The following is a 26,360-nucleotide window of genomic DNA, read 5'->3' as shown; positions in this document are numbered from 1 at the left end:
CTATCTGGCAAAAATGCTTTTCCTTCCTAATAGTAATAGCCAACATTGAAGATGAGCAATTACGACCATTTCATTGAACTGAGTTGAAATGGTCAAGAGAGGGCCATGTTGTATTGTTATATTTGAGCAGCTATGTTACATTAATTTTATGAATTTGTGGAGATGTGGAGATTCAAGTTTATTTAGAAACCTTACTGATCTTTGTTGTGCTTACAGGTTGCAGTGCTAAACTCCCCTTCTGTAAATCCAACCCGTGTCAGAATGGGGGAACCTGCAAGGTGAGCTGGGAGACGTTCTCCTGTGACTGTCCAATGGGATATGGAGGGAAGGACTGCAGCCACAGTGAGAACCTTCATCTGTTTATTTAGTGGTAATCAGGACAACATGGTGCATTTAAAAGTTTTAGTCATCCCAAATTGGTTTAATTTTCAGATGAGACCAAGCATTTTAATTTTAACTAGTTAACAAACTTACTAAAATAAATATTTTCAGTAAATTCTTAAAAGAATTGTGGTCTTATCCCTAACTTGGTTAACAATAAAACTTCTGTTTCGTTCCACTTGTTTTTGAGCTCAAACTTGCTGTGACATTCTTTCATTTGTACCTTTCTCGTTTCTTATACATTTTTCTTGCTGCCCTATTATTGTTACATCTCAGTTAATGCTTTTATTCAGGTAGCTGATTGTACATGTGGAACCCATAATCATCAATGAATTGAAGGCTTGACTAGTTTGATCCTATGTGGCTGTAATTGCATAAAAAGGGGAGAATAAACGAGGAAATTACAATGGCCTTTAAAAAGAAGACTAAACTTAACAAGTGGGATATGTGGCCTAATTTCTTGTATTTAATTGAAACCAGATAAAGACTGACTTGATTTCTTATATGAGTAGACATTCTGCTGCCCAGGTGGATTCAGGCTGGGTTTTTACTCATTTTATTTACTGACACTTCTTCACTGTAAGCCCCGACATCCAAATCTAAAGGGAAATCTTGTGGCAAAAGGCGCTTCTGGGGTAAAATTAGATTTTTTTTTCTTACCTCAAAGATAAATGTTTGCAGTTTCCTCAGTTTCTTTTGTTCTTGTTTCACTTTTTTTGTTCTACTTTTATCTTTGTTATCATGATGAAAAAAATGAAAGATGTTTTTTTTTTTTTAAATTAATATTGTTAACTTTTTGGAGTATACTTGATCAGTGGATCATGAAACATAAAGTGTGAGGTCTTAAGAAAATCTACAGAATCAAATTGCCTTTAAAAATGATTGTTAATAACAAATGTGGCGTTAGCTTTTACAAAGAGATAAACAGTCATTATAGATGAATAAAAACATTATACTAATTAATGAGGCTCTTTGTTAACTGGCCTATGAGCTATGTTTGTCAACTCCATTTACCAACAGCAGCAGGAAAAAGAAAAAATTGGAAATCAAGAAAGACTTTGACCATAATGTCCCTGGTTCCTGTTCAGCACGACCAAACACTATTTTAAGACCATCAACCCAAATATAATGTTATCCCTCAAATCCTAAAAAGGGACATATCCAAAATTAAGGAATAGCTTGAAAAACTATGAACTCTAAAGGCTGTTCTGGAAAATGCTGTATTTTTTTATTAGCACTTTTTTAAACTTTCATTTGTCTCTTCAGCCATTCCACACCCACACCGCTTCCTCGGTAACAGCGTCCTCTGGTGGGACCTGAAAAAGAGCGTGACCATCTCCACACCCTGGTACCTGGGCCTGGTGTTCAGAACCAGAGCACGGGAGGGGACGCTGCTGCACGCCCAGGCTGACCAGGCCACTACTATGCTGTTTCAGGTTGGAACCGACACAAGCACACAGACGCAGCCATCTGTCGTTTCTGTTTCTGACATCAGAGCCCAAACCCACCAAAAACGTGCAACAGAAACATTTCTACACATTTATAAAACACACTGGTGTCAAAATAAAATTTCAGCACTTAAAAGTTATGAGATGGAAACAAGCTGTTGCTGTCAGGTGACTTCATGTCACATGATGATGGCACAAAACGCTAACCCTTGATGTGCATTTTTTTTATTATCTAACCTTTGTATTTTTTAGCATCTAATCCTTTAATATACTTTTAACTCTCACCCCTGGTCATTTAGAAGTACAAGCAAAGGGAAAATGTCAAAGGACTGTGCACATCAAAGTATGCAACAAATCCTAGTAGCTGAGATCCATCTGATCTTGAATGGAAAAATGCAAATTAGCATCTTTTTTCATCTTTTATCTTCTTTTTTTATACCTGTTTTGTCCAGACCAGATGTGTCGACCATCAGGATTGTAACAAAAAGTGCCGGTGTTATAATGTAGCTGGATGTGCTGAGATGTTTTACTTTACATTGTTAAATAATGTATGTCTTGCTTCAGCTAAAAAATAAAAAAATAATAATGTAGTTATAATGCAGTTTTTAAATACTTAAGGTGAAACTAAAAAAGACATTGGATTTTATGCTCTTTCTTTCACACACACCTACACCTATAAGCACTCACAGTATATATGCATAGTAATAAATCATTTTAGTCTTTTTTTCTCTCCCTGACTCGTGTTTTTTTCTGTTTGGTAAACATATGTTCTTCCATCTCTCACAGTTGATAAATGGTCAGTTGGTGTTCGTAATGAGGCATGGCTCAACCGGAACGGTGCGCTTACGTTTGGATCAGGTTCAAGTAGCAGATGGTCAGTGGCACGACCTCCAGCTGGAGCTGCGAGACGTTCGGAGTGGCCGCGAAACGCGCTACGTCGCCACAGTGCGGCTGGACTTTGGACTCTATCAGGTAATAGTCACCATACAGATGCCATCATACATACTACTTCTAAAAGCAGCTAAGACACTCAATTATAAGTTGTTGAAGTGTTTTTTTTTCTTTTATTCAGACTGAAATCCTTAGATACTATTAAATTGGTGTGAACTTTCTCTGAAGAGGTCAAATGAAAGGGGGAAAATAAACTTTTTAAAATGTTTTCAAAAGAATTTATAAAGATTTTGCTAATTATTTGGGATACATTAACTTCTACGAGATCAACGAGATAGACACAAATGTTCATAATATACACAGGTTTTCCACATCCCTGCGTAGCATCAGACGCTTCAAGATGTGGGACACTAATCCTAGTTTCTCTAATCTCTAGTGGAAATTACTGTCAGATTAAACAGGATGATGTGTGTTTGGCGTATGTGTGCATGGGTTTGTATGAGGTATTTGCTGCACATACGCAGCAATAAGACTTGCACAAAAAAAGCACAGACACATCATTTTAGAGTCGCTTGAAGTGAAATAAACATTTTTTTTCTGTTGCTCTTGAATTATCTGCCATTACGTAATGCCTTTTATCATCTGTTGCTCTTATCCAGACCATTACTCAAAGTGCATCACGTAACTCAGAATAATTGGTACAGGAAATGTTTGTAGATAAAAAAAAATAATTAAACATCACAGCAGAATATTAAACAAGAAAAAAAAGATATGAAAGGATTTGCATGTGTGCAGCTGCTGCACTGTTTCTCAAACGAACAAAGATCATTGAGTTTGTTTTTATTCTTGGTAAGTTGCCTGTCAGAATTGTCTGCGTTAGTGCAATAATCAAAATATAAAATAACTTTCTTTTTAGTTGGAGCACAATGTTGTTTTCTTTTATTTGATTGAATTTACCTTTCTTTTTGGGTTTGACTGACACAAGATTCAAAATAACCTGACTACATTGAAGTCATGCAGTGGTAAATGCAACTTAGAAAAAAAAAGAATTTGATGTAAACTACTGAAAACTAAAGGCATATGATTTATTAAAGGAATGCATGTTGCCCGTCACCTTTCATGTCAGAGTTTTAGACGAACATCATCTTCCAATATGTGTTGTTAATGACTCTCAGCTACTACCACTTCGAATTTTAGCTAATTTTTTTGCTAAATTGGCTGAGTTGTAAACATTTTTCTGTTTTCTAAGGTCAGTTTTGACTCGTTCATATTTAGTTAGCAAATAAATTATAGTCTACAAGGTCAAATAATGGTATTCAATGTACCCCTTGTGTATCTTTGTTCCCATTTGAGTTTAGCTATTAATAAATAATGTTTGGCCTCTCTGTTTCCATCTCATCACCACCTGTCTGACTCTGTCTCTCCCCATCAGGGAACAGTGATAGTGGGAAATGAGATTCATGGTTTGAACGTGAAATTTCTACATGTCGGAGGCATCCTGGGCTCTGGCGAGGTTCAGACTGGGATAAAAGGCTGCATACAGGTAAAGATTAATGGGTTGAATTTTTAATGTTTTGATGGATGGGTGGATGGATGCTTTAATATCTTCTTTTAAGTGATGGAAATAAGAAGCGTCTTGAATAGATGCATTTTCTCTGCTGTTTTAATTACTCTCTTAAACATAAACCTCTGTTGACAGGGTGTTCGAATGGGTGTAAGGCCAGACGCCCCCACCCTCCCCCGCCCATCCAGAGCAGTCAAAGTGGAGACTGGTTGTAATGTCGGCAACCCCTGTGTCTCGTCTCCTTGTCCAGCTCACAGCCACTGCACTGACCTCTGGGAGCGGCACACCTGCCTTTGTGAACCTGGTGAGTGAAGAAACAGATGATTATCATTTTTTTATGAGAGCTTCTGTGTGTGAGAGTAAGAAATGTCGGCCTCCTGATGTGAAGTAATGTTTGAAAGGTCCAGCTATGGAGAAACAGAAACAAAAAGCCTGTAATATGTTTATTATCATGTCACAAGATTGTAGGCATTTATGTTACTGCTCAGGTCTCTATTTCAAATGTAGGGTTTATCATTGACCTCCGCCAAGAAGGTAGACGTTTTGGTAGCTTTGGTTTCTCTGTGCACAAGATTACTCAAAAAGTAATATACGGATTTGATTAAATTTTCAGGAAATCTTGAGGTGGTCACAAAGAACAAATGTTGTTGGTGATCGATATCACGTTCCAGTTCCTACAGTTTTTTAATGACCCAATGGCCTAGGCAAAAGTTTGTGAGCTCAGAGTTACTTAACATGCAGTGATGACATCACTGATGACGTCAAAATAATGCTGGGTCTTGACAGAAGTTTTTTTCCTATCAGAGTGCATCTAGTTTTATAATATAATTTAAATCCTAAAATGTGTGGATTCTGCTAATTAATCTGTGACAAAATCCATAAGAGTAAGAGGAATTTTTTGTTTTCTTCTTAAGGTTTGTAAGATAAGGCATCCTCTGAGCCAGGGCAATTGTTTTGTCTTAAACACTGTGACAATTTAAACCTTTTTGGCAGTGGATGGAAATAAAAAGAAGTGTCTTAAGGCAAGGAAGCCAAGTAATTTACTAGGAGACAGGACATAATTATGTGCCCATATCTGCATAGTAGTCCGCCAGCGTTCTTACTGGGTTAAACCAATATTTGGGTTAACACAATGAGTACTCATCCACTTGAGACCAAGAGAAACAGACTGAGTTCAGGCCAACTTCCAGATTTTCTTAGTAAGGTGAATATAATGAGGGATAATTATTGTGGAGGAGAAAAAAACATAGTTAAAAGAGAAACAAAGGAGTGGGGTGAAAGAGAAGAGAGAAAAAGGAAAGCATTGTTTTTATAGAGCGATGGAGGGAAATAAAACAATAGAAATTTAAAAAAAATGAAGAACAAAGGGACAAATTAATGATTAATGAGCTGAAAAGGCACGTGACAGAAGTAGTGTAAAATAAATAGCAAGTTTTGAGGCAAGAAAATATAGGGCAGAATAAGATCAAATCAAACAGCCTGAAAACACTGGTGACACATTTGGGAATTTATGTACAAAGAAGCACAAAAATGAAGATGACAGCTGCACACACAACAGAGAAACAAATGTGAACGCAGGAGGGAGGATGAGGAGTGACATCTGATCATAATTTGGAGATTTATGAGCAGCAGTTCATTAAACAGCTGCAGTTCAGTTCTGCAGGTATCGATTAAACATGCAAGACCAACTGAGCAGAGATGATTAAGGCAAATTATTCATATCCATAATTAAAGGAGTAAGGGGGAAAAAAAGGTTGTGCAATGGGGAAAAATGCTAAATGGTAAAAGGCAGAATTGAGAGAAAACCTCTGGTGTCACTTTTACTATCAGTTTGTCAGGTTTTCTTTAGCCTTTTCCAATTTCAGTTTCTTCCCTTTGTCTTCTGAAGCTTTATATTTTGCCTTATCACTTAAGATAATTTTATCAGGTGCACCATAAAACTATTTTCTCCTTTTTAGTGTGAGACTTTTATTCCTCATTAAGTACAACTCAAGAAATCTACATAAGTTCCTAGTTGATAAGTTGTTTTTTTTTTAAGTTAAACCTTTCAAAGATTTATTCATCTTTGCTCTTCTCTGCAAGCAGATATGCCCAGAAAGCCTTATCATAACTGATACATTAAAAAAATACTGTGTTGCATTGTAGTAAATCTTATTATTCAACACTTTTCAAATACGACTAGTTTTGGTGTGACAGGTGACCACATTCCTGCCACAAACACAAACATGTGACACGAAGTTCAGTCTTAGCCACAAAGTTTTGCAACTCAAAGTGACTTGATTAGTTGATCATTCGAGCTTTGCTTTGCATTTTAGCTGCAAATGTCCGATTTAAAGCAGTAAAAAATTGCTGACTCACGCATCATAGTTGTGAGAAAATTGTGTTGCAGTTTCACTGAGTTCTGAGTGTTTGTGACCAAGCCACCAGAGCAGACCTGAGCAGCAAAAGAAAACTTAATGAAAATGGAAGTTTGGGATCAAAGCATAACTGGAGAGAGTTAAAAAGAAATGCTTATGTGTGTTGAATGGAGGATATATAGTGTAACTGTGATAAAGCCGCAGGCCCGACAGCAAAGGAAGGAAGCAGAGAGGCGCTGCTATCCCTGTAGCATCCTTCACCGGCCCACAAGCTGATGCTAACATCCTGACTCATTACCATGAAGCCCACACGCAGAATGGGAACACACACGGATGTCTTCACACCTAGATGGGATTACAGATGCATACACACACTCACATGCACACACACTGCGAACTCAATGTGCATACGCTTATTTACTGTAAACTTCCATTAGCATTATGTTTCATCAGCACAATTGCATTAAAAATTGAAACTGTTTCCAGTGAATGCTGCTTAAAGACAAATCAAACTTTAATAGAAGTAGATGGAGAAAAAAGAAGAGAGGTAGCCTCTAAATAATTCCCTTTCATTTGTGTGTTTGTGTGTTTTAACCTGATGCTCACACTGGCTTAATGAGTCTCACACAACTGACAGTGCATTTGATTTAGGCAATGCAACCTCTTACATAGAAAATCCATATCTTCACATACACACCTTAACTTCCTCAGACTCCCACTGAAACATGGTTCTGCATGACAAAGCAGAATGTCTGCTTTCTGAACTGCTCGCTGTGTGTCAGTAAGTGTGTCGTATTCAAGCTGACGTGTGCCTAACGAACGTGACAGTTCCAGCCAGCTGCTACAGGCTAATTTGCTGTGGACAAATACATTTAAAAAAAATAAATTACAACTACATTTTCATCTGCTTGAGTTCCTTCTGTTGTTTAAAAACTAACGCAATCACATAGCAGAGACTGAGAACTCTCATAAGTGCTTTTAGTGCAGGAAGGAGTCATTAATTTTACTACCTCGTTGCAATTGAAAGCAAGAAACACCAAAGAAATATTTCTGCTAATGCCATTTGACGGAGAAGTTCAATGCATGAAGTTATGTTTGGGGTATGGTGTGCAGCTGTGGTGTATTAGTTTCTGTCCCTCTGGGAGAAAAAGGTACGGAGAAAATGATTTATGAGTTTCACGTTGCATTTGCCGTGTTGGAGCCTGCAGTTGAACCCTCAGATCCTCAAGGTGCTGAATCAGTGTAAATTTGGTCTCTATGACAAATGACTCCATTCTTAGGAAAGTCACTTATTGACCTGGTTTGATATCAGCATTAGAAATGTTCTGGTAGACCACTATCACACAGCCATGTGAATTATTCTCTAATGAAACTTGAAAAATTGTACGGTGAGAGATCTTACCTCCCAGCACAGCTGTTACACTACTTTAAGTCAACGCTTTATCAAAAAGTTTGACTGACTGTGAAGTCAAACTTTGTACAGAAAATATCAATAAATCCACGGTCATAGATTCCAGTATGAGATGTATACATGTAGAGTTCTTGTTCAACAGAACTGAACAATGATTTGTATGTATTTGTCTAACACGTGAATTGGGTAAAACAAAAAAGAACTTTATACTGTTTAAATGAGAAGTGTTACTTTTTCAGAAAAACCCCCGACCCGCACAATCCCTTGTGTGAAACACGGTGGAAGTAGTATAATGATTTTTACCTGTCTTGTTACATCTTGTGATCACTAATGGAACGATTCATTTTAAAATATTTTAACAAATTATTAAGGTAACTTTGGTCTGTAAGTTTAAAGCAGAATCACACAAATTTTTAATATGATGCTAAATATAATGACAAATTGTTTTTAAAAAATAATAAAGACAAATGGTCTAAAATTCATTCAAGCTGACTTACAAACTGATCAGCAGTTATTAACCATGTGTAGTCGCTCACTATTTTTACATATGAGTCATACCAGATACTGAAAGCAGAGGTTCACACAGATTTGCTACTCACAAATATATAAAATATGATCATTATTCCAATAATTCTACTGACAAGTATAGTATTCTGTTATATTTTTTGATCGGCTCTGTTTATCAGTTTCTAGTATGTTTAAAAATCTGATCATCTTTAGGTTATTTTTAAGCAGATACAGTAAATAATAAATAAACAACTTGGAATGATACAGTATCTAAAGCACTATTTATCATTTATTTGTTGTTTCAAACAGTTTAGGATCCCGGCAGTGAGGTTGTTGCAAGCAGTCAAATTGGACAATCAATTCTATATGTTGTATTTTGTCTTTGTACAATCCATAAATGTAGTTGGAAACACACGAGACAAAAGGATGGCTCAGTGAACAGATGGTTAATTGGTCTTTCCTGGTTATAGTCTCATTGGGAAGCAAAGCTGATGTTGTGTTACAACAAAGTCAGACGAGAAACAATCAGACACTCTGGATGTGTGTAAAGCTCAGTGAGCAAAACTTTTTCCAACAAACTCTTCGACCCGTACTCTGGAAGGCAAAAGCATATTTCCACACAGACAATGCATCAGTCTTTGTTTTTTACAGGCTCAAGCCTCTTTCTTTGTCTTTTTGTTGCAAACTGTTGTGACAAGGTCGGTGTCTTTGTAGGTATCTGAAAACAGCCAAGGATGCTGTTGCCTCAGTCAGTCAGTTGCCATGGTGAAAGTGTAAAGCTGTAAAGACCTGGCGGAGGATGATTGAGTGTGTGTATATGTGTGATTGGAACAATACAACAACAGCGAGTCTGGTGGTGAATCATGAGAGAACAATAATACTTTCTATGTAAAGAGTTTGTTTATTTGTGATCATACTTGTGTGTGCCAGAAAAATATGACAAAATCAAAGAGAAAAATAGCTGCAATTACTATTTCTTGTATGTACAAAATGACAAAAATGGACATAAAAACAAAATCATTACATAAAACAGCCTCACTTATTGCAACAAAAGGCAAGGACAGTCTGTTTTTTAATTTCTGTTTATTTAGTTTTATAATTTCATAAAGCAACAGTATAATAAGTTGAAACCGTTGAAAATCTGTGTTGGTCTATAGCCGCAGCCAAGGCCAAAGGCTTAACAGAGTCTACTGAATTTCCTACTGACAAATACATGAAAGCCTACCTCACACACCTTTGTCAGCTCCAGAGGGAGGAGTGCAGAGCTCCACAAGCTGCACACACATCAGTCTGTCACTCTTCAATCCATAAAAATGTCCCTCAGTTCACTGCTGTTAAATTAAAAAGGGAGCCTGAAAGCTGAACTTGTTGGCTCAAGGCAGGGCAAAGCAGATATGCTTATTGATTAGTTTGATGCTGGGAATAAAATCTGATGTCTTCTTGCAAATTTTGCTCCTTTCACCTTGCGTTTTTTTATTGATGTGACTATATATGTATGCATTTTGTGATTGAACAGTTGTGTGCACTGAACTTTTCATATATATATTTTACATATACCTTGGCTGAAAGGCAGTTGTGCTCAGCTCTACTTTTTTCATAGCTAATTAGCAAGTATTCAAATTCTTAGATAAAAAACTATATTATTGCATGTTGAGTCCTATCATTGGATTAAGCCACAAAGTCAACATGTTCAGCTGTAATCTTAGTCTCTGTCTCATTTTGAAACTTCTGTTAGCTTCCACGTACTCTGCATAAAGCTGCCTGTCAGCCCAGCTCTGCTGGACATTAATCTGACAGTAAGTGAATGTATCTGTCATGTTTGAATAATCACCCCGGTGCTTTTTCATACCGTTTTGAGTTGGTTGAACCTGGTAAAATTAATGGAATACTTTAAACACGTGCATAAGTCTGAATCTGGTTGGTCATATTCACAGAAGAGGCAGCAGTGACCCAGCTGTTCAGTGGCCGGTCTGTGTTATTAAATTATTCTCTATTTTATGTCAATCCAATCCAGTTGATTTTTTCTCTAGAGCAATTTGTTGCAGAAACATGAACATGAGGTAGGATGATTAAAAGCTTTTGAGCTGAAGCTGAAGCTTCTGCTCTTTCTTAGGTTAAACAGATACGATTTATTTTTTCAACTGTGCTCATCAATCCCTGCTTTGTTGTGTTTGTGAGTGTAAGAAGGCTGTCTTATGGCAATAAAACATGCTATGGGAAAACTAAATGACAATTCAAGTTTTGAGTTAATTTATTGCTTTTCATTTGACATACAGTGGGTACAGGGATGATTTCCTTCAGTGTAGTAATCTCTTATATTTTTTAACCCTCCTGAAGCCCTCTTAGAGAGGCAGAGAAGTTGTAACTTTGGGTCAATTTGACCCGAAGGCCACAAGAGGGTTAATTGATAACAGCTGTTCTTATTCCAGTAGCTCAATAAAATCCTCACGCTCACCTGTTCAATAACTTGAAACATCTAGAAAATTTATATTCATCAGTTGTTTTCATTAACCACTGCAGTGTTTTACACAACCACTGAGTGCTTGACTTCCTGATATGAACTGTTATAGTAAAATGCCATGCTGTTGGGAGAAAACTGTGACTAATACGACTTTAATGATACACCTCCCTTAATGTATTGTACTGTCTAGCCAGTTTCTTGCTTTCAAAAATTAGTAGATGTGCACACAATGGAGGTGTAAAAATACAATTAGCAGTTGTAAGATTATTTAAAAAATAAATTAATGCATGATTTACACAGTATTGTTAAATTGATAATAAAGAGATTAATTTAAAAACACAATTTCAGAGTTTTAATTCAGGTCTTTGTAGGAAAGCTCACAATCATTCTGAATAAGTTTATTAGTGGTTTTGTCAGTATCTTACGTCCCTTGACAATATCAGCTGCATAACAAGGTTGATTAGCATTGTAGCCTCGCAAGAAGAAGGTCACAGGTTCGACTCCCAGCTGGGGTCCCTATGTCTCTATGTGGCCCTGTGATAGACTGGTGATCTTTTCGGGTAGTACTCTGTCTTTCGCCTAGTGACTGCTGCAGATAGGTCCAAACTCCCCCGCAACTCTGCAACAGGAGCAAGCAGTTAAAAAATATGGATGGATGGTATTGTCATTGGGCATGGCAGGTGAAAATGTTCAGAACAATTTAAACTGCAATGAATATAAAACAGGAACGAATGCAAGCGGAGTGAGGCAGTTTCATAAACATTTTTCTGCTTCTGCTGTTTATAGCATCATATCTTTCCTAATAATTAGCTGAAGTAAAACTAAAAGCTTTAGAGTGAAACAGTGGTAATATCCTTTCTTTGGAATAGTTCTGCTCCTACAAATGCATATTTCATTTGAAATATGTATCTAGTTTATGCTTGCTAAAGTACGGCGGCTAGAGCCAGTAGAAAAACAAATATGTTCTCATAAAAGATTCATTACGATTACAGCTGTATAATTTAGACCTCGGGTAGCTTAATAACCACAGCTAAGGTGGCCCATTATCCACAGTTTCCTTATGAGTTACTGTTCTTATGATTTGTTTTTTGTTTCTTTCATCTCATCATGAACATAGGGTCCCTGACATGGAATACTATAGTCCTCCTATAAATAAAAGTACCTTAAAGACTAAATTGCCCAATTATGTTATTTTCCCATTAAAAGCAGGTCTTGGTGAGAGGTCTTTTGTATTTGTGCTAAATACACCCTGAAGTGTTCGTAACGCACTCAGCTTTAGTCATTAGATTAAAGAGGAGTTTTATGTGCTGGCCTCTATTACCATATAAGAGGCTGATGTGTTTGTGTGGAGTGTCTGGGGATTGCATTAAAGTGAATGACAGCTCCGTTCATCATGGTGCACAGGTGCTCTCTGAAGTGTGTATTACACATCATTGTGTGGCAGAAGCTCACTTAGCTATGCTGAAGTGTGTAAAATTAAAAAAAAATAACTTTTAATTTTGTGTGTTTGTGTTATTAGTAAAGAGAGGAGTTTTTTTCTCTCCATCAAATAACTATAGTTATTAAATCCATCTTTCTTTCTCTTCTTATTTTGTTAAATATTTCTTGCTGAACACCCACAATGTTTTGCTAATTTAAGAACTTTTATGAAAAGGAATGGCTTACAACATGCAAAAACTTTCAATGTTGTTTATTTTTATCGTTATTCTAGTAATTATTTGAGCAATAAAATGTTTAATGCTGTTTAAATACAGCTCAAATCTCAAAGATGTTTGTCTTTAAGGTTTTTGTCATTCTAATATCAGTCTTTATTGCTATTTTTGGATCAGTTGCTTTTCTTTGTCAGCATTAATTTGTAAGGTAGCCCTGATTTTTGTATTGTGTACAGAAGTGTATTGCCCCAGAAAAAAAAAACATATAACTTTACAATGTCATAAATTTATTGTTCTACTATCTGACATGTTCTCTCTCCTACAATGTTTTTTCAAGTTCTGACATATTTTGAGGTTATTACAATATACTTACTTAGCACATTATATTAAACATATTTTCATTATCACAATATAATTTTAATTGTGAAATAACATGATAACATTGTTTGAATGTTAAAAATGTACACCTTCAAATGTGATAATTGTGTACATACTATGTAAAAGCCTTTGCTATAATAAACTAGTATGAAAAAATAAATGCATATACATATTGTAAGAACATGAAAATATAATATATTGTGAAAAAGATCTTATTTAAATAGTAAACTTTTCACATTATAGCGTGATGCAGTTCTGTTTATCTTTGCAAGGGTGGCAGCAGTATGCTTCCTGATGTGTGTGAAAGTAAACTTCAATATTATGAGAAATAGATATAATTTATTCTTTCTTATTTTGTTGTTTGTTTTTGTATTTCACAGGTTACTACGGGAGAAGTTGCACCGATGCTTGCCACCTGAATCCATGTGAAAACGAGGCTCAGTGCCACCGAAAGCCAAGCTCTTCTCATGGCTACATCTGCGACTGCGGAGACAATCATTATGGGCAGTACTGCCAGCACAGGTACACACACACACACGCACAAACCTCGGCATACAGGTTTAATTGATTCAGCATGTGAACTGCAATTTACCTGTGAGATGTCAACACAGTTTGAAGTTCTTTGAAGTCTAAAACCATTTAATCTGAGCTCGGGGAGTGTGAGTCTAGATAGTAGCTTCACCTTGTTGCCCCACATGTTCAGCGTTGTCTGTAATTCACTGTGGGATGGGTTTAGGCACACTTCAGAACACACACACGTACGCACACACAGAAGTTTTCTGTGCGTTATATAACTGTGTGAAGTGAATGTCACTCTGACCTGTGGCATCAAGTTTCTTCCTGCCTATAAAATCCACTCAGCTTTTGGTTTATCTCATGATCTCCTCATTGTGTGAGTTTGAGAGTCTCAGTCACTTGTGTTTAAACTACTGTGTGTCTTTTTTCCAACAAAACACAATATCAGTTGCTGATAAAATAAGTGTCCAAAAGCCTTTTCCTTAATTTACCCTGATATATATCTTCTTACCTCTGTGCTATTGAATATTTTATTATCTTTCTTGACAAATTAAATATAAAGCATTGGCTCATTAATATCCTTCTGTTTACTGTATCTCTATACAAAATATCCTAATTACTACCTACTAACTCACATTAATGGTAAAGGCCATAAAAAAAATCAGTAATCTTTATCAGTTATTTTTCTTTGAACAAATAATTGTTACTTTGACAGCAGCATTGCTTTGTTTAGTTTAGTAACACTTTGGGAATAAGAACCTTTTTTATTACCTCTGAACCTGACATAATAAATAATCTTAATAAGTTTGGCAGCTGAAACAAAGTTCTCCAAAGAAATGAGCCTTATAGACATGTTTCTTGTTTAGGAAGTCTTCTCTTCTTTGTTTCTTCCTTGAGTTATGTTTAGATAAGAATTTTTTCTCTAAAGAGACAAGTGTACACACCAAGAAACTCCATACTCCATCCAATATTCTATTAACAATCTTTCTCATTGTGACCCTGCTCGTGTGTGTTTTTGCACCTGTAGGATTGATCACCAGTGTCCCAGGGGTTGGTGGGGATCTCCAACCTGCGGTCCTTGTCACTGTGACACCGATAAAGGTTTTGACCCTGACTGTAACAAGACGAGTGGACTCTGTCACTGCAAGGTAATCAACACTACAGCACTGAGACACACAGGGCAGCTTTCAGGCATGCTCAGATTGATAAGCTGTGTATCACGTTCCAGAAGAATATGAGCAGGAAAGTTCAAAGTATTGATTACACAAAAAATGAAAATGCAGGGAAACAAGAGCACTTTATTATTTATGCAGCACATGAAGCAATATCAGACAGATTTTTTTAGTGTATTGGTTGTAAGACTGTACTGCAGGAGTTCAAAGCTTTTTTTTAAGTTACAGACCTTCTGGTTCAGAGTTCACTTAAAAATAATACTATCAGGATTAAATGGATTTTAATGGTGTTAATTCATTGACCACATAAATTCATCCCGACAAACTAACAGCACTAACATATGCATGAAGATCATCCTTTCTTCTTATCGACATATCTGCTTTGTGTGTAGATATTTGTGTTGATATGTTTGTCTAAACAGTATGTTTAACCCAGATTTGTCCTGCTTTTTGTCTGATCCTTTGACCATAATCTTTAATCTCTAACACTGACCCATGCTTTGCACCCACAAACATGCACACAGATCCCCATCAGTGGCTGCAGAGAGCATTTTATTGACTTAATTTGTTTCCTGAAGACTAAAAGCACTTAGAGATTTGATTCAATGAATCTGACTGAAGTCTAGTCTGCATGTGGTTTTCCTCCCCCACCTCAGCTGGCTAGTGTTTCTGTCATGGTTATGCCCCTCTTCCCACAGCACTTACATTTTCGTCAATATAGCACTTGTATCTGCACCAAATCCAGTTTTGTCAGCTCTTGCAGCTAATTTAACATTACAGTCATAATTTGAAGTATTTCTGCTAATGTTTTAGGGTGAAAGACAAGAACTAAAGTTAATATATATGTAATTGACATAACCCAACAAACTATATTGAAACTATGAAACTATACTTATACTGAGATAACTAGTTTTAAAGGTCTTTTTGTATATTTTCTTTAAGACAGCCAACACATTGTAGTGGTGCTGCACTATTGTTTTCCTCAGTGTTTTGTTAAATCAATAGATTCTTTTGCTAATAATAAAGCATGGCTTTTTTTTACTCCTTGTTTTTTTTATGCACATTCCTTTATAAATTTCACCCTATATGAGCTGTGTGTGTTGGTATAACTACTAAAACTATTCTGAGCGTATATTTTTTACAATCTTCTGAGATTTGTGCATCAGCCTGTAAATACTCTGTCTTTGTTTTTTTAGGAGTTTCATTACCATCCTCGAAACTCTGATAGCTGTCTGCCGTGTGACTGCTACCCAGTTGGCTCTTTTTCGCGGTCATGTGACCCCGAATCAGGCCAGTGTCAGTGCAGGCCTGGTGTGATTGGTCGCCAGTGCAACTCATGTGACAACCCCTTTGCTGAGGTCACAAATTCAGGCTGTGAAGGTGAGGGGGAAAAAAAACTAAATTGTTTACTTTAATTATTTTTACTTGGTTCTTTTAGCTTCTTCCTTGTTTGTTTTTTAAAACTGTCTGTGAAGATCTTCAGGGCAGCATATCAAATCCAACTTTGGATAAAAGCGTCACCTCACTGTTGCATTTTTTAAATTACTTGGGTTTACACATGAGGGGACTTCATCTAGACTGTGTTGATATGCTCAGCTGTATGTCTCAAGCAACATAAAAAAACATTTTTTTATTATAATATTAAATCCCAGATTACCAGTACATTGTTTAACTGATAGTTTCTCTTTTGAGCTACACGTTAGCTGGAGTTTATGGTAAAACTTTGTGTTAAGAACGGTTGACTGAACTAAAAACTGTTATTTGTAAAATACAAGAAGCAAATTTTAAGACATTCAAAGCAAGTTTAAAGTTCAAAATGAGTACAATATGTAAAAAAAACCCAGAAAAATAAGCACAAAAACACACAAACACTTACATAGATTTTTTTGTTGACTTGTGTTGTTTTCAGTTTTCCTTTCTAAGGTCTTGTAACTGATATTTTCTTTTGTTTAAATGCCTTTTTTTGCAGTTATTTATGATGGCTGTCCAAAGACCATCACTCAGGGGATTTGGTGGCCTCGGACCAAGTTTAACCTGCCTGCTGCAGTCCCCTGTCCCAAAGGCTCTGTTGGTGTGTACACACAAACATCAGTGCAGCATCACGTCCTGTTTCTGTACAAAGACGTTTGTAGACCTCCTTGGTTCTGCTCCATGTAGGTGCGGCCATCAGACACTGCGATGTGGAGAGAGGATGGCTGGAGCCCGATCTTTATAACTGCACCTCGCCTCCATTTGTGGAGCTCAGCGTTGCTGTACGTTGAACGTTGTTCACGTCTGACACAAATAAACACTGGTGTTCTCAGCTCGCAGAATTTAAACTTTAGTTGCATGTTTCCATATTCAAAATCAAATATTATTAATTTAAAAACAGAACTGAATTCATCAGATGTTTTCAACTGAAGCTATAAGTGCTTGTTTCTGTTTATTTCTGAAGCCCAAAGCTAAATCAGAAGCTGCAGAACTGTAAATTTGTTGATGTTTAACATGGAAATTTCAAATTTTGACAATAATGTTTTAATGTCTTTAAAAAAGGATTTGATTCTAGACTTTACAGGCATCTTCATTTTAAGTTAAGTTCTACCTAAAAGATAAACAAAACAAGGTTTTTTATAATCAGAATCGCCTACTTCTTTACATGTTGGCATTGCCATATTAAATCTCTTTAAGATAAGACTGATTCAGTTTTTTCTTGTTGTAGCTTGACTCCCTTGAGCGTAATGAGACAGAACTGAACACCATCATGGAGAAGAAGTTGGCTCACCAGCTTCGGGATGTTACTGAAGCCACCACCCGTCTCTATGGAAACGACTTGCAGATAGCTGAACGACTGCTCTCCCGCCTCCTGACCTTTGAGACCCAGCAGACCGGTTTTGGACTCACTGCCACTCAGGACGCACACTTCAATGAGGTAAAAGCACACTCTGCAAATCCCATAATATGGAGTAACATAAGAGGAACACTGTGTTTTACTTTGTGACCATTTTAAAGCTATTATATCCAAGAAAGACACAATAAAATAACTCAGGTTTATGCATTCATATACCAAGTTAAAGATGATTTGTAGTTACAGCAGAATAAGCTTTTTGGTATTGAAATATTGAAGTGATCAACATGGAAAACCAAATGCACACATGCTCAGTGGACATCCTAATAATGATGTAGCTCTGCTGATTTTCTGACGTTATAGACTCAGTGTTAGCAAAGCACCATTTTGTTTATTTAAAAAATGATGTCAGTTTAAATGATTACAGCTGAACAAGTTAATCAACATTTTAAAAAGACTTACCCTACCACAGTAAATCAGTTTTTGACTTTAATTTGCCTAATGTGATATGGGAAGAGTATTTTAAACATAATATAAACCTTCACTAAATATTACTGATACAAACTTTACTTGTCGACATAAAGTAGCTGCTGTTGCTGAACACCGCATATGATTGATAGACTGTACTGTCAGAAGGTACAGATTGTGACTAGATATTAAAATAGGATGTCAGCTCTCTGAAATGGAAAGCACGGTTGCTGTGGGACTGTGGAGACATCGACTCACGAGATATTGCAGCATGTCAACGCAACACGTTAAAAGATACAATCTCATTTCACCTGGTGCTGTGCCATCAGCTGAAAATATACAAGCTGACACAAAATCATTTTAGAAAGTTGATGTTTTCACATGACAGATATTCAACTTTCCCATAAATTTTCTAATCTATATCAAATTTATCTAACAGAAAACAAGGTAGTCATAAATCAAATGGCTGAAGAATAATAGTAATACTTTTCTTTCCATTTAAGGTTACTGGCTGGCATGTCTATAATTTACTCATTGTTAGCTATGACATGAAACTGAGACCTTCTTTTTTATTAGATTGAATGTATTTTTTTTATGAAGAAATGTAAAGTTGGATTTCATTTTTCTGTTTTGTCATTCACATCAGTGTAAAGCATTGTTAAAGGCAGAGCCGGTGGTAGTGATGATGGTAATTGTGTTTTTTTCTGGTATTTCTGTTAGCAGTAGTGGGATTTTTCTGCTGATAAATTATGATCCCACACCACCTGAATATTTCCTCTCTTATCTTTGGCTGATCATTATCGAGGCGGTAATTTATTCATATTAACAAGGGGCACAGTGAGAGATAAAAAGGACGCATTTTTCTTCAGTGTACACACAAAGAGGAAATAATTAGTTTCTACTAAAAGGCAGGATTTTAGCCAGCTGATGACAGCTGAAGCAGTAGTGGCCACTCCCTGCAGAGTCGAAACAAACTAAGAAGCAGCAGGAGGTTAAAAAACGGTGGGTTTTAATCAAATAGTCTGAGAAAATAAGTCCCACAGTATTCTAATTCATGCATTTATGAGGAAATTCTTCTGTAGCAGTTCAACAATAGATATTAAACATCATCCTAGGTTTTTAGGGTGTTACAAAAGTTTTACAAGATTACAAATGCGCTGTAGATTTTGGCATCAAAGATTCTGTAATTACCTGGGCTTTGAACAATAAAAACAAAATTTATCTGATTAAACACACAGTTGTTGCATTCATCACATTTTATTAACATTTCACTGTGGCTTCATTTTATTACGTTTTAAGTTAAAAAGAAGTACGAGAAGATTTTAAAATAATTTGGGTTTGCAGACTAATGCCAAATGCAGTGCATTGCTTCATGTGACCAACGTATGATTATTGCTTTCCAAAGATGGTTGCCATGGCAACCCAGCTTCAGCATAAATCATGTCTCACATTGAATGTCTCATACTGCCTGACGTTTAATTTACCCTGCCAGTAAATCAGAATCATACCTATTAGGGTTTAATAATTGGCCAATTGGTTTACTGGTGTCCTATAGCTGCTGTTTATAGCCACAGTATAATAATAAAAGAAATATATTTTTCTTTGTCATTTTGCTCATTTTAGACCCAAAACCTTAACTCATTTGTACCATAACCTCGACTTCTAGTTGTAAAACAGTTGTACCGTCTTCATCTCACCATGTGAAGTTAATGAGGCGGCATCTCTGAAGCAGATTCCACAGTTTTCCTTAGGAAAAAAAAAAAGTAAGGAAATATATTTGATATCAGCCGGCAGCTCAGTTTAAACAGCATCTATTAGGCTGGATGAACAGGTATTTCAGAACACAGTTACTATAGTAACCCTGTGGTGATACCAGATCCTTTGACTACAGGAAAGATGAATGACGGTAGACAGGAAAGCAGAGTTTTCAGATCAGGAATGTAGTGCTGAATGAAAGATTAAAAATATTTCATGTTCAAACTGGGCGAAAATCTTTTTAGATGCTGATACAATAAGAAGTGACAGAGACTTCAGACTGCATTGAGTTTGTTGTACAAATGTGTCAGATGTAATATAGGTTTATTAGTCATTAGTACACTTTGCTGTACAAGTTGGGATTACAATTATTTTTTAAAGGAGGATCTTTTATTTATTAGCTAAAAGTGAAATCAGAAATATCCAAAAATTCAAATGATCTGTTCCAAAGAGTTTACATAAAACATTGTGTTGTTGCAATTATACATTTTGTTTTGACAAATACTATCATGCTGTCTGATTTTCAGCTAAAAGCAGTCACCTTTCTCAACACACAGTTTAAGTATTTATTTCTACAGTCATCTTAGTATAATATTTGAGTTTGTAAAGTAAAATGAATCTGTAACACTTCACTCTGAAGCCTCATTAAAAGTAAGAGAAAAATATTTAAATAAAGTTATAAACTGATTTAGACCCTAAAACTGTGATTGAAATCCTTGCATAAATAAAATCTCAACAACCACAAAGGTAGTGAAGGTGTTTTTATAATAACTTTTTTCAAATGTGCTACAGAGACTACAAATCAAACATTAGGCTCAAAATGTCTCCAACATCAAACAGAGATCATATACAATATATATCTTTAACCATTTAAATTATTGCCAAGATTTCCAGACAAAGTAGGAAAAAATCATCTTTAGTCATATCTGCTGCCTGGTTTAAATTAAGAACACATTACCAGGTCATGTTGACATTGTGTCAACTTGTGCTGTTCCAATAAAGAACTCATTTTCTCTGGTTATGGGGAAAAAGTGAGTTTTATCAGCTGCCTTTACAGTATCCTGATTAAGATTAGGCTTTTGAAGTATTTTGGTAAATTGCTGCTTAAACAAGCCTCTTATAGAAGCCTGAAGATTGATATTTTTTGCAGAAACCAGGACATTGGACCATTTAGTTAATGAGATTATGAGTTATGCTGGTGTAGATTCTCAGTCGTCCAGGACATGATAAATCCAAAACAGGGTAAAAAAAAAAACCAAAAAACAGCTGGAATTCTATTCTGTACCTGAAGACGTTTCAGTTCTCATCCGAGGAGCTTTATCAATTCAAAACGGAGAGTGAAGTTCAAGCTTTTAGAGCTGAGATTATGAGTTTTTCTGTTGCTGTATATTCATATGGCTGTTTGTACAAGAACATGGAAACCAGGTTTCTCTTGTCCAGATTAAACACTATGCTCAAAAAACTGGACAATAATCAAAATAAGACCATTACTGTGCATTTTAACACACTCACTGTCACACTGCTATATTGCTGCATACATTTAACCTCCTAAAAATAAGTTTCAAAACTATTCTCAACTTATTCTAATGATAATAAAAAGTTAAAGTCCTTCAGCAACACAAACTCAGGTACATACAGTATTTCATTCTTTGTTTCTTAGTCTTTTTCTTACATTTATCTTATTACACTTTTCTTCCTACCTACGTTTTTTGCTTTACATCTCCTTCTTTCTGTCATTTTTCTACTTTGTACATAATTCCCTGAACAGTTCACAGCCTTCTTAGGCAGCTCTGTATGTAATTTCCCTTGTTTTTCCGAAGGTTGCCTTATGTATTTTGTCTCCCCTGAGCCTTATATGACACTGCAGTGTTTTATTGGCTCTAGTTCAGACTGACTGCAAGGAATCATAAAGCCCTTATATTACTCTTTGTTCAGAACATTTTTTTCATTGCTGTTCACTCCATACTGCGTCTAAGAGGCTTCATTCCAGGGTCACAAATTTTCCTTGAAAAGAAATGACAGGCGGCACAGACGGTGGTAAAACTTGCTCTAATTGGGATCTAGACTTATCTGGCTTGACATTTAGCTTACTATTTTTTTTTTTACTGTACTTTAGGTTAAAATAGCTGAGCAAAATCTTTTTCATCAAGGTTGGCTTCTTCTCTCTTCTAACAGGACCAACTGTAAATTAGCCTGTTTCAGTCTGTGTTTGCCTTCAGTTTCTAAAACCTTGCTTTTGTTTTTGTTTTCTTGTGAGTTGATGTGTTAAATTAGTTAGTGTGTATATTTTACATCTAGTTAAGTGATATTAGAAATAACCAAAATAAATTATTTCATCACTAGAAGTTGTACCCTTGTGTTGAACATCATAAAGGTTTTCACTGTCGAACAATATAAAGTAAAGAAGCTCTAAGCAAAATCATTCCCATTTTAATCAGGTGCATTGATTCATTATTATAAAGCATTAAACAAAGATTATACTAAATGCACGTGTGAACTCCCAGTCTGCAATTTGTAGAAAAACTTTTACTTTGTTAGTTAGAGCATTCTGACTATCTGTTGAAGAATCTGTTTGCTCTGCCTTGTCAACAAATGTAATAAACTTTTACTTTTAAAAAGATTCTCAATTTTTTTTTCCCAAATCAGTGACCAGTTTTTCTGCAGACACAGACACTGAGCTCCAAAAGATAATTAAATAAAACATTTCAGACACTAAATGACCAACAGGCGCACCACAAAAAGGCTAAATCTGTTAATAGGATAAAATACCGAATGAGGAATTATAGTCAAAAATGTAGGATTTTAAAGTATTTTTTACTGATTTATTTGGATTTTTTAGTTATTTAAACCTTTTTCACTTTCTGATTTTAGTCAACCTTGTCAGCAACTTTGCAATTCTCATTTTACATTCCTTTTCTTTCTTGCTTTTCATTTCCTCTGTGAGAACACGTTTTATTTCCCTGTTTATTCTCACAACAATTCTAAATTTATATTTTCTCATTCTATCACAAAATGTAATTGTTATGAAAAGAAGCATTCCACTCTGTTCCACCTCTCAGCAGTGCCTTTCTGGTTTTCCAGGTGTAAATCAACATAATTGGTTGCCAAATATGCAAATCAGCATACTTTGTATCTCAATGGGCTTGTGTTAAAACCACATCTGAAAAAAAGGACGAAGCAGTGTAAGACTCTGCTTTAAATCTAAATAAAATATCTAAAAAGAAAGTAGACTGTTCCTTGTAGTGAGCCTAAATGTTTTTTTTATATACACATATAGTGTGTATATATATAAATAAAATGTTTTTAAAATCTGTAGTAAGGGTCTGAGGAGTGGCTTGTGGCTCTGTTTTGTTTTTTGACTTTTTTTCTGTCTTAGAAAAATTGTATTTACCTGTTTAGAACATCATTTTTCTTGGAGATAATAAATCAAGCAGCTCTATGAAAATTAATACATTTCCTTAAGGTTTGTTTTTATAATTCTTTACCTGCTTCTAGAACGTCCTGCAAGGCTGCAGCGTGCTGTTGGGTCCCAGCACCTCAGGGCTTTGGCGAGCTCTCGCTCAGAGCCAGAACCACATCCTGGGTGGCGGTCCGGCTGAACTGACGGAGCTGCTGGAACAGTACACCAAGAATCTGGCCCAGAATATGAAACTTACCTACCTCAACCCCGTGGCCTTGGTTTCACCCAACATAGGTGAGTTTAGAGTGATCCCACACATGCAGACACTCTTTAGACCAAATAAGAATGAATAAGGCAGCAACAAAATCCTAATCTTTACAGACAATTCGCTTTGGATTTCTTATAATAGTTTAAATCTCTGCTGTGAAATCCACTAGAATGACTCATTGTGAAATAGGAGATGAGCGGCGTTAATTCAAATGACGACAGCAGAGCCAGAGTGTTGGCAGGAGCACAAAACGACGAATTTCACACTCCTGCACAGGCGTCACAGCTAATGCTTTGTGCACATTTCTAAAAACCTTGAGGCTTCACGGCAATGGCCAAGCTACACCATTTCGATTAACAGATGCCAGGCATACACAACACCACAGACACACACAGAGAAACAAGTGAAACCCTGTAACACTGACATCTACTAATGTAACGATAGCAGGAGTAAGAATACTGACCGAGATCATATACTGTGAGAAGAGGTGTCTAAACTGCAGCTTTAGCAAAAATGAAATGATTGATTATTTTTAGCTAGACACACAAATTGAATTTATGTTAAAATGAATTAATTAATGCATTCTTTGAAGGACTGCATATTGCCCACCACCTCCTAGTATCATCTTTCATTGAGACATGATGAAGCTGTAGTCATTTTAGTCAAACCTTGAAAATAACATTATGTTCAGTATTATGTGATATTCTGATATTTAGTGTGATTGTACATGATCTATTACCACTTGAAGTACATGTTGTTAAATGACTCTCAGCTACTACCATACCAAATTCTAGGTCAATATCTGTAAAATTCATTGATATATAGCTATTTTTGTGTGGATTAAAGTGGATTAGCTTTGGTTGCTTTCTGAAATTTCGCCAAAATCTGTTTAGTTTCATTAAAAACATGATTCAGTGATTCATGAGATATTGAACTAATGGTACAGACACACACGTGCACACACACACACCAACGCACGGGCAAAAACATTATCATTCGGCTTTTTGTGACAGGCGATAATGAAATCTACACGAGATTCACAACCGATCAGTCACCGATTCTTGCCTCATCGTCTTTTTCCAAAATGCTTTGCTAACACACTTAATCACAGACGTGGAGCAAGTATGACATTATCTTGTCTGTCTCTGGCAAAATGACCAGTTTACTTTAAGTTTCTTTTCTCTCTTATCTCTCTCCTAACTGATGTCTTTGCCTCCAGTTTCAAATTCTTCTTCAATATAGTTAAAGACCCATAAACTGATGAAGATTGTCAATAGGAGAAATGACATCAGCGGAGAAAGCAGGGGTATTAAACATGATGGACGCAAAATTTCACACTCCTACACACACTGCTGCGGACATTTGCTGCTCTCAGCTAAATGGGAAAGGATAAATTACATTGGGAGGGATCTGAGCAGACAGAAACCCATCTGTTACCTTCCAATATATGTTTCTTAAAAGAGTTTTTTTTTTTCTTCTGCCATTGTTGATCATTTAAATGTAGATTTGCAACATCTGAAAATCTGACTGGCAAAATTTCCATTTTAATTTTTTTCCAAAAAAGCAGTCCTTCTCAACACATTTGTTACAAATGATCAAAGGCTGCTCCCCTTCTGTTTGCAGGGTTAAGTGTTTGCTCATTATTGGGCACTTCATATTGACTATTCTCCTTCTGTCCACCACCTCACTTCCTCTAATATTCTCTGGCCTTTTGTGTCCTTGTCTTTGTGTGTCTTTATTGATTTTGTATAGGTTTTCTATATTAAAGCACAAATGCAAAGAGTAAACAGATTGATTGACAGTATATGTTAGGGATTTCCCTTTGTTTATAAATTGAATTGGACTGTAATTTTAGTTGTTGTAAAATACTCAAGTAGTCTAAGCTGTGGAAAAATTGAAAAAATACCTTTCTTTGCTATAAAATATTCCACATCAACAAATGTCTGTAACATGTGTTGCCACTGAAATGGTGTTGTTAAGTTTATTTCTGCCTGTTTGTTTGTCAGTCATGAATCTGGACCGGGTGGAGAACTTGACCTATTTTCGGCAGCGTTTCCCTCGTTACCACGCCACCCTGTTTCGCGGTCAAACATTGTGGGATCCCTACACCCATGTGACGCTGTCCCCTGCTGCCCTGGTGCCACAACGACAGCAGCAACACAGCTGGAAGGAGAAGGAGCGGACAGAGAAAGAACGTAAGAACAGACACAAATGCTAGAGGCACAAAATCACGAAAGGTTTCTCAATCAAGCCTTCTCTGTCTTAGCCCTAGCCCCTCAGAGTGCTGCTCCAGCCCCCAACAGTATCTCAGCCAATCAGACGAGAGAATACACCGCAGCCAGACGCAGCTTGTCAGTGCCTGAGCCACCCAACACCATCGTCATCTTGCTGATCTATCGAAGCCTGGGTGCTGCCCTTCCTCCCAAATATCACGCGGATCGAAGAGGAGTGAGGTGGGAATCATTCACCTTCAGAACAATAAATATTTGATCACATTCACCTTCTTAACCTCTTATGAGCTGCCCGGAGCAGATGCAGAAGTCTGGGATTAGCTGTGCCTTTTATTGGGTCGTAAATAACCAGACATAGTAGCTTTTGTTTTCAGTAACAGGAACAACACTTCAGAAAAAGGCATATCTTTATAACACTGACATGACTTGATTGTACAAAATATCTGTGGCTATAACAACCACTACAAGTTGTAGTGTCTTAAAAAAAACAAAATGTCAAATTTTTTTTAAATCTTTTTGTGTTACTTATAGAAGTTGACCAATATGAGCTTTTCTGAGGCTGAAGTTGACTTTTAGAAATCAACTTAAACACAGTTTGTTTTTTGGGTTTTTTTTTGGCCGTTTGACAATATATACTTTAAATAAATGTGTATTTAATAGAAGAACTTGCACACTT

At 36.2% G+C, this 26,360-nt stretch overlaps 1 protein-coding gene across 3 annotated transcripts in view; it reads left to right on the top strand.

The window, feature by feature from the left end:
- celsr3 (cadherin, EGF LAG seven-pass G-type receptor 3) overlaps positions 1–26,360 on the top strand; it is a 90,842-nt gene that overhangs the window by 49,487 nt on the left and 14,995 nt on the right. For all 3 annotated transcript variants that reach the window (XM_017411253.3, XM_037976965.1, XM_025004875.2), the window contains 14 exons: positions 217–342; positions 1,648–1,817; positions 2,616–2,801; positions 4,153–4,263; positions 4,420–4,588; positions 13,431–13,572; positions 14,594–14,714; positions 15,935–16,118; positions 16,708–16,809; positions 16,896–16,990; positions 17,437–17,646; positions 23,281–23,479; positions 25,460–25,648; positions 25,720–25,906. In XM_017411253.3, coding sequence (XP_017266742.1) covers positions 217–342; positions 1,648–1,817; positions 2,616–2,801; positions 4,153–4,263; positions 4,420–4,588; positions 13,431–13,572; positions 14,594–14,714; positions 15,935–16,118; positions 16,708–16,809; positions 16,896–16,990; positions 17,437–17,646; positions 23,281–23,479; positions 25,460–25,648; positions 25,720–25,906 — 2,191 coding nt within the window. The remainder of the gene's footprint in view (positions 1–216; positions 343–1,647; positions 1,818–2,615; positions 2,802–4,152; positions 4,264–4,419; positions 4,589–13,430; positions 13,573–14,593; positions 14,715–15,934; positions 16,119–16,707; positions 16,810–16,895; positions 16,991–17,436; positions 17,647–23,280; positions 23,480–25,459; positions 25,649–25,719; positions 25,907–26,360) is intronic.

The sequence above is a fragment of the Kryptolebias marmoratus genome, linkage group LG8 (genome assembly GCF_001649575.2).
Source record: "Kryptolebias marmoratus isolate JLee-2015 linkage group LG8, ASM164957v2, whole genome shotgun sequence".
NCBI classification, from domain to species: Eukaryota; Metazoa; Chordata; class Actinopteri; order Cyprinodontiformes; family Rivulidae; genus Kryptolebias; species Kryptolebias marmoratus.
The sequence above is the reverse complement of the archived record's forward strand: the minus strand, read 5'-3'. Positions and strand labels throughout refer to the sequence as shown.